Here is a 16,170-nt window from a genome sequence, read left to right on the forward strand (position 1 = left end):
ATGTATCGTTATCGATAACGATCCGAGTAAGCACCCAGACCCATCTCTTCACCGCGGGCAATGGGCATCCCGCTACCAACGTCCAATATGCCGGACGTAGGCAAGAATAATCAGGTATGTTTAAAGCTAGACCACTTGATACATCTACCACCCCAAGCTCCAATCGCCCTCCTGCCTCAGAAATCTGCTCTTGAGTGCACATTTTGTGATCCTGCCTGCGACCTGAATCTTACCGGGAATACTCCTAGCAAATCATACACTAACGCCTAATGTAGACTGGAGACGACGTGAATGTTGAATCTCAATCATCGCAAACCTACTTGGGCGTTTATGCGCCTCCAGACCCTGACTATGTTGCTCCTGAGTTTCCACCCGACGCACGCCTCGCTAGGATAAACAACCAGATCACCAGTCACATACGGAAACCGTGGGATAAGTCTAAAGGGCCTGCATCAATTCAAGGTATCGGGTCATATACACATGTCCGGTCGACTGCGGCCGCGCAAGCACCCTTGTTTCCACACCAGCGGTATCTTGCAAACCAGAATCCGCCAGAGTTTCTGCCACTTGAAGGAGGACAAAGTCGCGAAGAGAGGGGGCGGGCGAGATCTCCACAAGAGTTACCGGAGAATGTGAAAGCTGTGTACGAAGCACTGAAATGTGAATTGGAGAATGAAGAAAAGAATCCAAAGGCCTTCTCATCGAGCAGTACGTTACCTATTTCTCCAATTGCAGCACTGAGGCGAATACCTTCATCCCCGCCCCCGCCACATCCGAGAGCTCATGCCAACGTGGATGTCGAGACGGGCAGAACGGACCCTAGTCCTTCCTTCCCTGCTCCAGAGACACTCTCTACACACCTGGCAGATTTAGAAATGGGTGGCGTGCCACACCAGACGCATGATAGATCAAGACGTATGTCCGCTCCCAGCATTATTGGTATGGATAGCACGGGAACGGCGAATGTGAGTGGGAATGGAAACGTGACCGGTGGAGGGAACGCCGTAACAGGCACTTATGATGCTAGCCGAGACCCGCGGAGGAAGGGGAGGTAGCAGAAGACTTACCGGGGGAGGCTGTACGGCACGGAAGAGTGATGGTAATCGATGAGGTCAAGGGACGTGTGGTGCAAAGCGGATTGACGACAAGGATACCCTTTTCTTTGGTCTGCTGTTTCACGAGAGGGACTAGTTTTGGAGACTAGCCCAAAAGTTGGGAACAGAACATTCTCACAGCTGAATAGAGTTGCTTTGCCGTGTATGTGTAGCTGATAATTCATGAACAGGTCATGAGAGGCATTTACTTTCGCTGACAGCAGGTGTTGAAGGAAGTGGTGATCGAGATGTCTTTCAACAATGCTAATGTTTGTTTCTCTTGAGCGGTATCGACGGTGGACTTGTAGTTCCACAAGGGGGAGGAATTTCACGAAAAGAAAGAATCTCCTGCCACAGTCGGCTACTTCAGCAGGAGGGTTGATTTTGTGAGATTTGGCACGTGATATCCCAATACGGTTAGCGCATATTCATGACACGACCAGGGAACGCGTGTTGAGTGGGGGACAATTCACTGCAGCGCAATGTCCGCCCACAAACAATACAAACAAACGTAATAGCAACCTATGGAGCACCACTGCTGCAGTTATGTCTTCTCGTCAACCCCCGAATTTGAAGTCCTCATATACTGCTGAGCGGCGTCCTGCCGCTTCTAACTATCCATCCTCCTCGCGACCCCGCGTTCCTTCCGCAAGCATGGGAGAGAATGAGCGCCGGAGCTCAACAGCCTCGCACGCGAGGAAGCAATCTGCCACTAACACGGTAGGTGAAAGTCGAATAGAGCGGAAAGAAGTGCGGGAGCGGGAGACGGAAATTCGAAGGACGCGCAGCCCATTGAAGCATTCGTCAGAAAGCAGGGTCAATGCAAGAAGTCGCGCCGAGAAGCCTGCACGACAGGCGGAAAGGGCGTCTACCACCGCCGCGACTGCGCGAAAACCCCCCGAAGAACGCCCAAGTATGTTTATCGCTCACGAACTTGCACCATGGAAGAGTCGCGAAGTCCTCGGTGGAGGAGAGTCGTTCGGAAGCTGACTCAGATAGCATCATGGGAACCCCAAGCTACACTTGTCCCTCACACTACCGCACCCCTTGCGACGCGCATCTCGATCCCTCCTCTTGCCTCGACCGCTCCTGGCTCAGTACAACCAAGACCGCTAAATCAATTGTCACTCGAAACACAGGAGATGGTCATAATCGAGGACTTGCTATTCGTCTTCATGGGATTTGAAGGCCAGTACATCCGCTTTGCTGATTCATACAATCCACGCGAGGAGAAAGAGCGGCTCGTTGGACCTCAATTCCGCATCCTTCCTGGCTTGGATCCTAGCTTGCGAGATCTGACGTTGTCCATGTTGAAAATGGCCACTCATTACATTGCCGTAGAAACGTGCGTTGAGGTGCTGAGTAGGGAAGAATATGGCGCCGTCAATCATGCTCTGTGTGCGGCTGTGCGGCGGCTCCTGAAGGAGTATCTGACTCTAATGGCGCAATTGGAGCACCAGATGTTGACGAATACGTCCTTCACCCTGCACGTTCTCAATCTTCATACTAAACAAACGAGCCATATGCTATTCCAGCTGTACACTACCGGGATTGAGTTACTAAAGGCAAACGGAATTTTAGAAGACGAAGACTCGGAGGACTCAGCTGACGATACAAATAACATCGAAGGCATCCTGGAGTCGCTACGAGAAGGTGGCAATGTCCAGCTTACCAGCAAAAAGATTTGCAAAGGTGGAAGCGTTCTTGGTCTCGTCACAAGACGGCTCTCCTCGATGTCTGGTGATCCTGCAGCTCGATCCCTGCTTACAACTCTCTTACGCGAAGCGAGCAGACCATACATGTCCATGCTTAATGAGTGGCTACATCACGGTGGAATTAAAGACCCACATGCAGAATTTCTTATCAAAGAGCAGAGGAGTATCAAGAGGGAGAGGCTGGACCAAGACTACACGGACGAATATTGGGAGAAGCGTTACACAATCCGAGACGCTCTTGTCCCTCCACAACTTGACGGTGTGAAAGATAAGGTGCTTCTTGCTGGCAAATATCTCAACGTCGTGCGCGAATGCGGCGGTGTAGACGTTAGTAAAGTCGTCCAAGACGTCCCTACAAGTTTTGACGACCCCCGATTCCTGGACAACGTCAATTCCGCATACGCATATGCAAACTCTTCCCTTTTCAACCTTCTCTTAACAACACACGCACTCCCCGCGAGATTAAGATCTCTAAAGCATTATTTCTTCCTCGACCGCTCCGACTTCTTCTCCTACTTCCTTGAATTGGGCGCATCCGAGCTCAAGAAACCAGCACGGAACGTCAACAGCGGAAAGCTGCAATCTCTGCTAGATATTGTTTTACGACAGCCTGGCTCGGTCGCCGCCGAGGATCCGTACAAAGAGGACGTCAAAGTGCAGATCAATGAAACAGGCCTGACGAATTGGCTCATGAAGATTGTCAATGTCACCGGTTTGGACCAAGATGCTGCTGAAAAGGGGTCAATATCAAATTATCTGACCCCCGCAACCACGGCTACAGTGACGGACGACACCAATATCACAGGCTTCCAGGCATTGGTCTTTGATTATGCTATGCCATTCCCTCTTTCATTAGTTGTGAGCAGGGTCACCTTGACACGGTATCAATTGCTGTTCAGATATCTACTCAGTCTACGGCATCTGGAAACGAGTCTTGTAGAATGCTGGGGCGAACAGGGTAAGCATGAAGCATGGAAACACCGCTCCAAAAACCCTCGCATCGAGCTTTGGAAACGAAAAGCATGGACTCTAAGAGCACGTATGCTTGTGTTTGTACAGCAGTTGCTCTACTACTGCACCGCGGAAGTCATCGAGCCGAATTGGGTATCGCTGATGTCTCGCTTGAAAGAAGAAGGGAAGGGCAAAGAAAAGGATGAAGGTGGTGGTGAGACGCCGCATGTTAAGAGAACCGTGGATGAACTTATGCAGGATCATGTTGATTTTCTGGCGACGTGCTTAAAGGAGTGCATGTTGACCAATTCGAAGCTATTGCGGGTAAGTCTCCTCCCCTCTGCTCTTCTTCCCGTACAGCTAGGCAGGCAGAGAACATATACTAATCCAACCAGATCAACAACAAAATAATGTCCACCTGCACTATGTTCGCCGTCTTCACTACCTCACTCTCCCGATATCTCATCACCGCAGACCCGGACCTTTGCGCCCCCGCAAACACCTCCACCTCAGCATCTGCATCCACCGCCTCTAAACCTCTGCAAACCTCTCACCGCCACTCCAAATCCCAGTCGCAACAGTTCGTATACGATCCCCAGCGCGTAGACAAAATGTTCGATATTCTAAATAAGTATGAGGAGAACTTTGCCAGACATTTGAAGATTTTGCTAGATACGTTGAACTACCTTGCGGCGACGGAGACGGTGGTGTTTTTGAGTTTGTGTGCGAGGTTGAGCTCAGCGGGTGAGGGGGGAATTATTGTGGGCGGTGGGGTTGGAGAGGGGTTTGGTAGTTAGTGGTGTCTAGGTTTTCCACTTTGGAAGGGTGGTTGAGGGCGGAAGCAGGGAGAATGTTTCTTTCTGAACCCCTGTCGGAACGGACGGAGTAAGGATGTCTAGCGCTCTAGGAGTTTAGGTCAGGAGCTTTGATTGAAGGCGGCGTTTTCGGGGATACCATCATGCTTGAGGCGATGGAGTGATACCATGAAATGCTCAATCGAGATTCTTCACCCCCGACTGATCATGAAAATGCTTCGGGACTGGAGGCCGTGTATTATGAAACTCCGAACTTATGTGTAAGTTGTCCTACTGCTACGTACGTCGAGACTGTTCCTCTATTTCCGCGTGTAAGTCTCGTCAGAATTCAACCGTTCACGTAGAAGCAAGGTACTTTTATTTGTCCAAACATCACTCAACTTTTCATGCATTTTTGGGGGGCCAAGGATTCTCCTCGAACAAGGATGTATCAACTTCCGCTGAAGCACGAAGAAGTGGAACAAAGTTGAGGTGCTATCTTTTTATAGCCAGAGATGCTATATATCTTGGCCATATTTACTTTTATTACAGGACCCAAAGGAGGGTTGGGTGAGGATAAAGAAAAGCCCTGGGGTGCTGAATGGGTCTTTCATATATTTCTCCCATGGTCAAGAAATGTCTGTAAGGGATTATTTGCAGACTGTCAAGACTTTGAAGTGATCATCAACATCATGAATTCCTCGTCTTCGTTGGTGTTTTTCACAAACGCTCATCGCTCCGTCTCCGGTTCTCTCATCAGCATCGCCCCCTCTTATTTTCATCTGTCAGGTCCTTGCTGTCTCATGAATCTCCTTCACTCACTTTTCCCGCAATCTGAACCCTTGAACTTCTAGTACTTCAGTTCTCTCATGGCACAATTTCTGCCAACTATTATTTCTCAATCCTAGCGGGAGAAAGAACATGGAGTTCGATTTCGGTTTTAGAACCCAAGCAGTAAATCCGTGAACTTCTCTTCTCAGTCCCCTGGAAAGCTCATCAGAGTTCTATCCAAGTCTTCTACAGACAGAGAAGCCGCACGCGACTCCTGAGATTGTTTTTATTGGAAGGCGAAATGTGGAGTTTTGTAAAGAAAGGGAAGTCCAAATGTGCGAAAGCGGGAATTCATATACTTTGATAAGAGTGAGAGGATGACCAAGATAGTTGAGCGATATATATATATATATTTACGTCCCCTGAGATTTTTCCAACGCGCATATAGGATTTTGTCCAAAGGGCTGCTCATGGATCCTAGAGCCCATATCTTTTTGTGGCCGCGGGCCGTTAGTATAAATCCCCCTCGCGCAGCTCACTCTCAACAATCTCACTATCAGGGGTTCTCACGGGGCCTACTCCTGTTCGTACAAAGTGAACAGTACCGGTCACGTGTTCAGTACGAACGTACCTAGTCTGGGAGCCGCACCATGCGTTTTATGATGCTCTAGGTACGTTACGTAGTACAGATTGTATACCATTTTAGGAAGTTTATATAGTAATTTTGGGAGAGTAGGAGGGTACTAGTGAGTAGAGGTAGAGGTGGACTACCTTGCTCTGCTGCGATTAGTCTTTGGCTATAGACAGCGAACTATCGCAGGATAAGGCAGAGACGTAGTGTAGAGGGCTCCTAACTTCTGTAGTCTAGGTAAAGGACTGCGCAAAATAGACAATAAAGGTATCTAATTAACTAAATAAGGCCTGTAAGGTGTAAGGTGCGTGGATAGCTATAAGATACATCTAGTATTCTGCACTTGAATTATCTGTGGGTTAATTATTGATGCCCTTTAAGTTGTAATACCAGAGTGGTGCAGAGCCCTGTTTTTACAAAGCTCTAAAGCACTGCAAAGGTAACAAGCAGTGGGCTTTTAGACCCCTCTGCTTATATTACTAGAGAGAAATTGTTGTCTAATATCTATATAGGCTTTAATTATGCCTCTCTAGAGATCTATTATCCTAGCTGTTTTAACTAGAGTACAGCGTACTTTAATTAAACTGGAGTACTCGTAGAGATCACGTGAACTTTAACAGGTACAATACGTACACCTACCTCTTATCTTCCGTGCCGTACAAATGTAGGCAAAATCTCAGGCATAAAAATCGCCCAATCGTACAGTACCACGCCTCGTTGGAAGCGCTGCTCACTACATATTCCCAAACTCAGTCACTGAACCCTTTCCCCGAGATTTGTTATGTGGTTCTCCGCCCGGGGAATTCGAGAACTGAAGTCGAATCATGTTATGTATGAATGCCTGAATTCTCGAATTGGCAAGCGAGCTAAAGAAGACAACTATAATTTACAACTCTAATGCTCATTACCTCCGCGACTGCCATGCCCTACTAGGGTGTGTACCTTGCTCCCTTACCTGAGGAACACATTTCACTCCCTGTCTTTTCTTCCGAGTAGCTATAGCTATATAAACCTCCAAACTCCCATTACTTCAGCATACCGCGATAAAGGGCACCTAAATAGTTCATCCCGCCCGTAATGCTCAACCTTAACTGAAAAACTGATTTCCAACCAAAAGTCCAGATGCTTTAGAAATCGGAACGAAAACCATGATAATGCCCTAATATTGTCTTGACGGCGATGCCGACATGTTCTGGCACTCATACTCGGCGAACAACAACCAAAACGCATCAAGACATGTCAAATGCCTTCCACCCCAGACCTCGACGCCAAAAAACCCCCCAGCTCAGATTGGTGTCCCCGTGCCTACTACCTACTGCCTGGAACTACGCCTTTAGGGCAGAATTATGTAGGAATCTACTAGCTCTAGCTTCCGTACACTCTCCATGGACACGCCGAGTGACCCATCTCTACAAGAATCAAAGAATCAGCCCCGTTACGGTTTAGTGCTCTCCCTGCGTACCGGTAATGTAGTTTATACATCTGAAAAAAGTTCACCTGGTTCTTTCACATGGTTCTGCGCTCGGTTTGTGGCCTGCAGTGAGCGGGCGGCTTTCGACATCCACCCACACCCTCAGTCTATCTGCCATGGTTAGTAATAATCACTGCTCTTAGATGCTCGACAGGATGTCTCGCACTTAGGTCTCGCAAATCTGTTAGGATTCAATGCTCCCCACAAAGCTGTCGGTCTATCACGTCGTATCCTCTTTTCTGCAACCACCTAAACAACTGAAGTAACCAGTGATATTCGCATTTCACACGATACACAGCTACTGTCTAGCTCTAACCTAATCCATACGCTCAATCGCGGGATCTCGTACACGAACAATACGCGCCGCCATGCCTTGCATATCGCCCAAAAATCCAGCCCAGCCCAATCCAATTCCAAAAAGGCCTATCCATATATCCAAATCCCAAATCCAAATCCAAAAACTAGCGTTCAAACTCCCTAAATGCACCTCTCCAACCTGATCATCATCATGCATCAAACCTCCCTCTCCCCCTACTCAACTCGTCACCAAACAGGCGTCCCGCATCAACACAATACCTCGCATCCCCTGACCCATCATGTCCAACCTCACTGCCCCAGCACACTAATAGCGCATCCAGAATCCCTCCTAACACACCTTCCATTGCTCCGAGAGCACCCCATCCAATTGCGGCGCTGATCAATCCCACAATATACGCATACAAACTGCCCTTGTAACTCACACCAGCATTGGTCAGCTGCAGCATTCGCGCTGTTGAAACCCAGCCGCCAAAGCCGAGTGCAATTGTGATCACCCAGCGAATAGCGTGGAGAAGGAGTTTGGCGAGTCGGTAGGAGACGAGAGAGGGTCGGCCTTGGGAAGGGGTGAAGGAGCGTGGACCAAGGGTGGTTGTTGGGGAGGCAGGCGAAATGAAGGGCATGTTTGACACACCTCTGGCTGCCGCGGAAAGAGGCAATCCGTGAACGGAGGCATATGTCAAGGTGAGAGGGTTTGTGAGGGCTGCGATTGGAGTTGGAATGAGCGAGTAGGTGCACATGCTGATCAAGCCTGAGATCCGGCGTGGGAGGATGATGAGCGGGAGACGGACCAGGAGGGCGATCAGGGTGGATAGGCAGACCGTGCCGGCCATGGTTGTCGTTGCATGGGTAAGGGATGCCCAGACAACGGTGCGAGGTGCCGGGGCAGGCACATTGTTGCGGTGGAAGTACCACTGGGAAACAGTCGCAGCGGTGGTTGCACGCTGTATCCCGGCAATGACACCCAGGGCCCAGAAATAGTCCAGAAAGAAGATCGCACCGAGCCACCAGGTACTGATGTCAATAGTCCAGCGAGATTTATTTTTCGAGAAATGACCACCGAGGAAAAGCCGTGTAAACATTAGCATCCAAAGCCATGACCAAAGGACCACAGCAGATAAGGTTGCAATCCCGACGAAAATCAACGGGGGTTGGGTTTTCAGAATATGTCCGGAGAATTCAAGCATTTCAGCTGCCTTCTGAAGGGAGTGTCGTCCTTTGACAACGGTGTAGACCCAAAATACGGCAAAAATGAAGGGTCCAATTGACAGCCACCGCATCACCTTGTCCTGAACGCTGTCGCCATGCCATGTCCCTTTGAAGCTCGAAATAAATGGGTAGAGGAAGAAGGAGAAGGATATGGTGGGAACGGCCACAAGTATGATCATGATCAGGGGCCGTGCAAACGATCGAAGCAGGGACAACCATATTAGCCCAACTAAGACGGAAACCAGGGAATACACCCCGATCAGATGGAATGAGGAGTGTAGAACTGTGTAAATGGTGTCGCCTAATGGATTCTTCTTATCCGGGGGGGATTCCTGGAGGAGAGATATTATGAATACGCCAAGTATGGCGCACTGCGCGATGAGAAAGAGCTCTGCCCAGAACAAGTTGTGTCTGGGAGGAGCTACGGGATCGGCGGCCACGACTTGTTGCACAGTTTCGCCGCCGGCACTCATCGGACGAGGATTTCTAAGTAACGTATCTTCGTCCGTTTCTTGTGGTATAGGTAACGTTGCTCTTAGCGGGCTTCGGGCTCTTTTTGCCTTGGGTAGACCACGGAATTGCTGGTAAGAGGGCGGCCGGTCATCCATATCTCCGAAAGCTTCTTCTCCGTCCAGTTCCTCTATACTGCCTCTGACAGTAGAAGCAAGCTCTACATCGACTAGTTTGCATTTGCCTTTGCTACTAGGAGCGCTTGCTTCGGAAAGCGGCACGCTTTGATCCCGGTCACTGTCTTGTGGCTTCTCGATTACTGTGGATCTCCCCCGCGGGTTGGGCTTATCCCCCTTCCACGAACTTTTGATGCCTCTTCCTAGTCCGTACCCTGGCGCGTCGTTTTCGATGCTACCACCATCTATTGTATGGTCTGATCGTCGCTCCATGTCTTCATCGACCTCCGAAGACTCTGAGAGGTTGCTTACGCCAAACTGCCGACGCGATCGCTGCAGCGCGTAGGCGTCTGCCATCTCGCGGTCGTGCTCCTCATGGTCGTCTTCTTCCCGGAAGTCGTCGGTGGCAGAGTAGAAGAGCGGGGCGGGGGCGTTTGACGTGCGCGAAGCAAACGCAAACCGCGACATGCCCTGCGAGTGGTATGGGTTCGGCATAGTGCGGCGCTGGAGATATGAAGTGGTTGATCGCGTTCGTGACGACGGTCGGTGCCTGTCGGGAGGGTTGCGGTTGGAAGGAGCATCGGGGGGGCCTCCCAAAGACAGCCGCGACTGCGACTGGGATAGAAACTTGGAGGCATCTGAGGAGAATGGTGGTCAGTCACGAGGGTCTCTCGGGGGTCACCTAAGACACAGATATCATCTGGGGTCACATGTGCCCGATAAGGGCTCTGGAGGCTTACATTCGGAGAACATGAGGGGTGATTTGGGAGGTGAGCTGCTCGTGTGCCAGTGCAGCTCAATGCGGAGGTCTCAGGCGTGTATTTATCTGGGTGCAGCCTTGTGGTGGTAGAGTCAGTCAGGCCGTTTGGTCAGCGGTGAGGCGGCGCACCGGCCGACAGGTACCAGCAGAAGGCAGCGACGGCGACAACGAATGACGACAGAGGGCAGGGCATGCAGCTGAGGGCTAGTGGGAAAGGCGAGGCAGGCTGAGAGCGAGTGGAGACGGGCGTCAAGGGGAGGAGCTCGATATGAATAAGTCGAAGGTGGGCACGTTTGTTCTTAGGAGAGAGGTCGCTGGGGTGCAAGAGGCTGGTGATCTCTATCGTCACGTTGGAGGCCGAGCTCGCTCGAGTGAGGCGCTACCCGAAAGCTTGCAGCAGAGCCCAAAGCTCGGATCAGACCGCGGCTTCCCTCTTGTGCGTCACCGTTTCAACCCGCGACTTCAACTTCAATCTTCACTGTCAGTCTCTTTCACTCTTTGACCCAGTTCTCTCTCGCCGTTCAGCTTCATGCCGAGCTGCATCCATGGGCATGTCAAGGTCATCGCGAAGTTCTACTCACTTGACGCGTCCTTCGCTAGCTCTCACCTACATTCGGCTTGCAGCGCTTGACCTATTATGTCGCATAAATCAGAGACGTAGTCTGAAGACATATCCCAGCTCACGAGTAGGTCCCGTGCTGGGCCTTCAGTCTTTTTCCAGAAGTCACGGTATGTCCCCGGCAGCTCCTGCCCTGTAACGCCTTTCACAGTGATGCCTGATGTTCCCATGCGTGTCCTGTCTCAAGACACTGTCCCGATAGCATCCAAACCTGCCTTAGTCTCTACTATATTAACATACCACGGCCAAAGGCAAAAATGAGGGCACATCTCCCCCCTCAGAAAGTCAATACCAGCTGCCCAGTCCGGCATTTTGGGGGTATCTGCTCCTCTACATCGTCCCCTGAGACCTACGCTAGCTTCTGCTTCCCCTCATTAGTCTTGCTCGTTAAGAAGTCTACCACCAGTCCGCCCAAGTTCCGAAGTCCCCCGTGCAACTGCTGGGACAGGCGTGAATATTAAGAGGATGGCGTACTCGTCCCCACAAAGGCATCGTGTCTCGCGAGCCTTGTGGGAGAAAGGAAGCTGGCCGGTTGTTCCATGAAACGATTGCCCGTGGTATGAAATAGGTGGCTTGTCTTAACTAAGCCGATCTTCTTAGCTATTTCCTCGTCCTTGTTATCGCACATCCAGACCTCAGCACGTAGGAAGGCCGTTCGGCCGACAGAGAAGTCGACGTTGTTCTTCCGGCTGCTCTTGTTATCGATAGTAGTAGGTACCAGCGTGATCCCTGACTTGCATGTTCCGAGAACACCCGGCACTTCGTAGCGCGTGATGTAGTAGTATTGTTGGAGAAGGGGCTGGATTGGCGCCGCCATGGTGGAGAATTACTCTCATATACTCTAGGAATGGTTGTTGGCTGGGTGTGGTGACGTGGTTCAGAGAGAGTTCGCAAAGGCGGCGCGAATTAGAACGGTATGGTGTTACAGTAATTTCTAGTGATGGTGAAAGCAGTCATTGTCGTGGTGCTACTGTTCTGCCAGACCTGGCTGTCACGACTGTGATGCAGCGGTGAAATCCTTAGGACGAGCATGATTTTAAACGGCTACAACCACCTGTTTAGAGCCTATTATTTCGCTCATTAAATATACAGCTTTCTTTCATGAGCTCCGTCCACAAAGATGCTGCATCATGGATTGCCTCTTTAGGAAACCTGCTGATTAAGGCAACGCCTGGGCAAGCTATGACCTCAGTCCGAGGCTCGGCATCAGCCACACTTTATCCTTTGCTGTCCCTCGCCCTCAAGGCCACCGTTAACCCTCCACTCTCTCCCACGTCCCAGTAACCTGCACTTGGGGACTCTCAGCAACCCGGACCTAATCCAGTCGTCCAAACCTACGGTCCTCTCCTTATCTAACCCCCCACCAGCTATCATAAGCAACACTCGCAAGCTAACGCCGCAACGCCGAAACCTCATCCCGTCCTTTCATACACTCGCCTTTCGGGGACTGCCCCCAAATGACTCAACCATGGGACTACATAGCGAAAATCGTCTCGTTAGGTGACTCTGGGTGCGGAAAATCCAGCGTACACCCCCCAACCCCCGTCCCTAATGCCTCAAACTTCTAACATCCTGCAGCTCACAGTCCGCCTCTGTGAAGGCCGCTTCTCCCCACACCATGACGTAACCATCGGTGTTGAATTCGGCTCCCGCATCGTCCCTGTCGGTCCTCCCGCCTCCCTCAACCTCCACATCAACAACCCCTCCAAAGCATCCTCGTCACCACCCGCCACATCGCCCAAACAGCAACAGCAACAGCAACAGCACATGAAGCTGTCATTATGGGATACCGCTGGGCAAGAAACCTATAAGAGTATTACGCGGAGTTATTTCCGCGGTGCATCGGGCGCATTGCTGGTCTTTGATATCACGAGGAAAAACACGTTCCTGAGCGCAACGAGCTGGTTGAACGATCTACGACAGATAGCGGAAGAGGGAATTATCGTGGTGTTGGTGGGAAACAAGAGCGATCTAGCACCCTCGTCGACCGTGTCCGACCAGAGCGAGGACAACAAACGACAAGTCACAAAAGAGGAGGCCGAAGAGTGGTGTCACGCAAACGGGGTCATGCAGTATGTAGAGACGTCCGCAAAATCTGGAGACGGCGTTGAGCGCGCGTTTTTGGAGGTCGCAGAGCGGATATATCAGAACATCGAAGCTGGGAAATATGACTTGAATGACAGGAGATCTGGTGTCAAGGGTCCTGGGGCGGGAGGAGGTAATACAGCAAGGGTGAACTTGGGTATGAATGAAGCGGCGAGGAAGGGGAAGGGTCAGCCTGGGTGGGGTGGGGGATGCTGTTGAGCAGCATGTTCCCTGTTTCTGTCTTAGCCCTTCTGCTACCAGTTAATAGGAGAGAAGACTTATAATTCTAGGGGAGTGCAGGCTTTGAGAGGCTAGACATACAAGCGAGTTAGTGGGATTGCATCCGTTAATATTCTTTTTGAGTTTCTCGCAAACTTGCATTTCTCGGCGCTTGGAATGCCTGAGGTTGGGTTTGACTGGCTAAGTACTTTAATGGGCATATATCTTTACTATTCGTAGGTATTCCTTTCACCTGCATTCTCGAAGTAACCATGGAGCAAACAACCCGATTTTCTAGGACCCAGCGATCAAAACGCGAGCAATATCGTGAAGTTCGCGCGACCCCAGATACCGCGCTCAGAGAATTAAGGGGTTTGGGTTGTATTTAATTATAGTATCTAGTGTGAGAGCACTGTGAAGCAGGAAGCATGAAGCGCAGAAGGGGGTACAGGATAGTATTGATAGACGAATCCTTGAGGAGACTTAGGGGTTCGTGAGAGGATATATATATATATATGTGCTGGGGCACGTGACGGGACGTCATGTGCCCAAGGCCGGGCCGAGGGCTCTCCGGGGAGAGTCCGAGGCATGCCCAGTTAACCGTGACATGTAGTTTATCTTTAAATAAATCTATGCACTTTTAGTATTTAGGTAGTATTTAAACCTTATGTAAGGCCGAGATGGCGCTTACAAGCGACAGGTATATATACTACTCTGCACTTAAAAATTAACGTTAGTTAATTATTTATACCTTTTAGTTATATTAGCATAGTAGTATAAAGCTCTGTCCTTACATAATAATTAACTAATAATAAGAACAATTAGTGTTTAACCTACACCTTAGTTAGCTTTAAGCTAGTTTTTAAACTAAAACATAAGGCAGCCTCTTCTGCTATTTAAAAGAAAAATTCTTATATATATAGCTTAAGTATAGTTTTAATAATTACCTACTTTTTATTATTACTTAGCTTTTATAAGTTAGCTGTAGAATTAGCTTATAAAGGTTATCTAGTGCTATAGTTATTTATTATTTTTTAAAAAAATTTATATATAGCTATAGTATATTTCTTTAAAAGTTTTATATTTTATTTAAAAGGTTAGAGTGTAAGCTATATCTAACATTTTTTTAGCATGTCTAAGTAGTGTTGTTAGAAATGCATTAGTATAAAAAAGATAGTTTAGTAAAGTCTTAGCAAAAGTAAGCAACTTAGGTATGTAAGCAACTTGCTTGTAAAGTACGTTATAGTAATTATAGCACACACGTAACCTATGCTGCCTAGGGATATAAGCATTGCGCTGCCTAGGGCAACAAGCACTAGAATTACTAAGCACAAATATAGAGTAAACACGCAGTGTTGCTCTACTAAGCTAAGGTAACGCTCTACGCAGGTAAGCTGCTGCGCAGCTCACCTAGGGGGTGTGTCGCGTATACTAAGAGCCTTAGCTAGGGATTAGAGCCTAGGACGCGGCTTAGGATCTAGAGATATTATGTTCGAAAGCTTAGTGTATATAAGAAGAGCCTCTAGCTCTTTTAGATAGCAAGAGTTACTTTATCTAATCTTTTAAACAGCTACTGCTAGGCTATTTTATCCTCTACATTATGTAAACCTAGTCACATTCCTTGCAACAAAAAAGCTATTGCCTATGCATATGCAATAGGTAATAGAACTAGCATAGTTTAACTTTACTATTAAGCATGTAGCTAGCATAAGTAATTAATAGGTAAATGCTCTTAGTTAATAAGCTAACTACCTTAAAAAAGAAGATAAAGATAGTAAAAAGTTTACTATTTTTTAAAAAACTCTAAAGAGACTAGTCTATAATAGACTTAAACTTTATAAAATATTTACATTTTTAACTTTTACAAAAAAAAAAAAAAAACTTAGTCTAGGAATACTATAAGTCTCTAATGTTTAAACACCTAGAGATAGGTATCTTTTAGAAGAAGCTAAAGGACACAGTTCTCTAAACTATGCCTAAGATTAAGCAACTATACACAGAAGTGTTGCGTAAATGTAACACTTATAATAGAAATAACCTAAGAAGGCATAAACTCTATAGGTTACTATAGCTTATTAAGGCTCTACAGCAACTATAGATAATAATTATAATAGACGTTATTACTAGCCTTCTCTTTTCTAAAAAACTAGAATTAGAAAGATTATGTAATATAATTATAGTAGTAGTAGACAAGACTACTAAATTTATACACATATAGGTGTTAGAAAAGTCTATTACTGCCTTAAAATTTATCTATAAGCTTAAATAAAAGGTTATTAGCATTTATAGCTGCCCTACTATAATTATCTTTAACTAAAATCAGTTGTTTATAAGCTAGTTCTAGTAAGCTACTATACAGCACTTAAAAATTAAGCATAAGCTATCTACAGCCTATTATCTATAAATAGACAGTTAGACTAAATAGATAAACGCAGAAGTAGAAAAGTATTTAAGAAAATACATATTAATGTAACAAATAGACTAGGTAGAATAGATTTAAATAGCATAGCTAGCTATTAACATGTTAGAATCGTCTATAATAAAGGAAATACGTTATAAAGTAAACTTTAGTTACAAACTATACTTTAGACTCTCTAGCACACAGCCCTATAACTCTAAAATAGCAACAAGGAGAGCAAGTTAGCTTATAGACCTATATTAGTAGTTAGTAAAGAAGGCCTAGAAGACTTATAAATAAATAGTAAAGCAGTTAAACTAAATAAAAACTACGACTCTAAAAATACAACTAAGAGACTATATATATCTTAATATAAAAACCCTAAAAATACATAGACCTTTAAGAAAACTTGCTAAATGTTAAATAGGCTCTAACAGCTAGCTGCTTATAGTATAAGCACTTAAGTAGCAAAAGTAAGAGTAGTGTATAGTGTGCACAGCGTACAAGGTAGG

The 16,170-nt window shown here is 47.6% G+C and overlaps 4 protein-coding genes across 4 annotated transcripts; 3 read left to right on the forward strand and 1 right to left on the reverse strand.

The window, feature by feature from the left end:
• Nucleotides 1-55: 55 nt before the first annotated feature.
• BDR25DRAFT_347152 (uncharacterized protein) lies at nt 56-1,055 on the forward strand (the record flags this gene model as incomplete). Its single annotated transcript, XM_033694236.1, has 2 exons — nt 56-114; nt 276-1,055. The coding sequence occupies exons 1-2, from the start codon at nt 61-63 to the stop codon at nt 1,053-1,055; spliced, it is 834 nt and encodes a 277-aa protein (XP_033540514.1). The 5' UTR covers nt 56-60.
• Nucleotides 1,056-1,640: 585 nt separating this feature from the next.
• On the forward strand, nt 1,641-4,595 carry BDR25DRAFT_272889 (uncharacterized protein; the record flags this gene model as incomplete). The annotated part of the gene is made up of 3 exons (XM_033687334.1): nt 1,641-2,007; nt 2,094-4,084; nt 4,156-4,595. The coding sequence occupies 3 exons, from the start codon at nt 1,641-1,643 to the stop codon at nt 4,555-4,557; spliced, it is 2,760 nt and encodes a 919-aa protein (XP_033540515.1). The 3' UTR covers nt 4,558-4,595.
• A 3,117-nt stretch (nt 4,596-7,712) lies between these two features.
• Nucleotides 7,713-10,654, reverse strand: BDR25DRAFT_307694 (uncharacterized protein). The gene is made up of 2 exons (XM_033690887.1): nt 10,318-10,654; nt 7,713-10,215 (listed from the first exon to the last, which is right to left on the reverse strand). The coding sequence occupies exons 1-2, from the start codon at nt 10,328-10,330 to the stop codon at nt 7,934-7,936; spliced, it is 2,295 nt and encodes a 764-aa protein (XP_033540516.1). The 5' UTR covers nt 10,331-10,654; the 3' UTR covers nt 7,713-7,933.
• Nucleotides 10,655-12,188: 1,534 nt separating this feature from the next.
• BDR25DRAFT_297830 (ras-domain-containing protein) lies at nt 12,189-13,716 on the forward strand. The gene is made up of 2 exons (XM_033689026.1): nt 12,189-12,482; nt 12,535-13,716. Exons 1-2 carry the CDS (start codon nt 12,414-12,416, stop codon nt 13,258-13,260), a joined length of 795 nt encoding a protein of 264 aa, XP_033540517.1. The 5' UTR covers nt 12,189-12,413; the 3' UTR covers nt 13,261-13,716.
• Nucleotides 13,717-16,170: the final 2,454 nt, after the last annotated feature.

This window comes from Lindgomyces ingoldianus (genome assembly GCF_010093535.1).
Source record: "Lindgomyces ingoldianus strain ATCC 200398 unplaced genomic scaffold BDR25scaffold_57, whole genome shotgun sequence".
In the NCBI taxonomy this organism is placed as follows: domain Eukaryota; kingdom Fungi; phylum Ascomycota; class Dothideomycetes; order Pleosporales; family Lindgomycetaceae; genus Lindgomyces; species Lindgomyces ingoldianus.

Bases quoted from the DNA above. Each gene is read 5' to 3' on its own strand.
- BDR25DRAFT_297830 (XM_033689026.1), top strand. From the start codon at position 12,414: ATGACTCAACCATGGGACTACATAGCGAAAATCGTCTCGTTAGGTGAC. The intron at 12,483-12,534 runs GTACACCCCCCA...AACATCCTGCAG, and splicing joins CTGGGTGCGGAAAATCCAGC to CTCACAGTCCGCCTCTGTGA.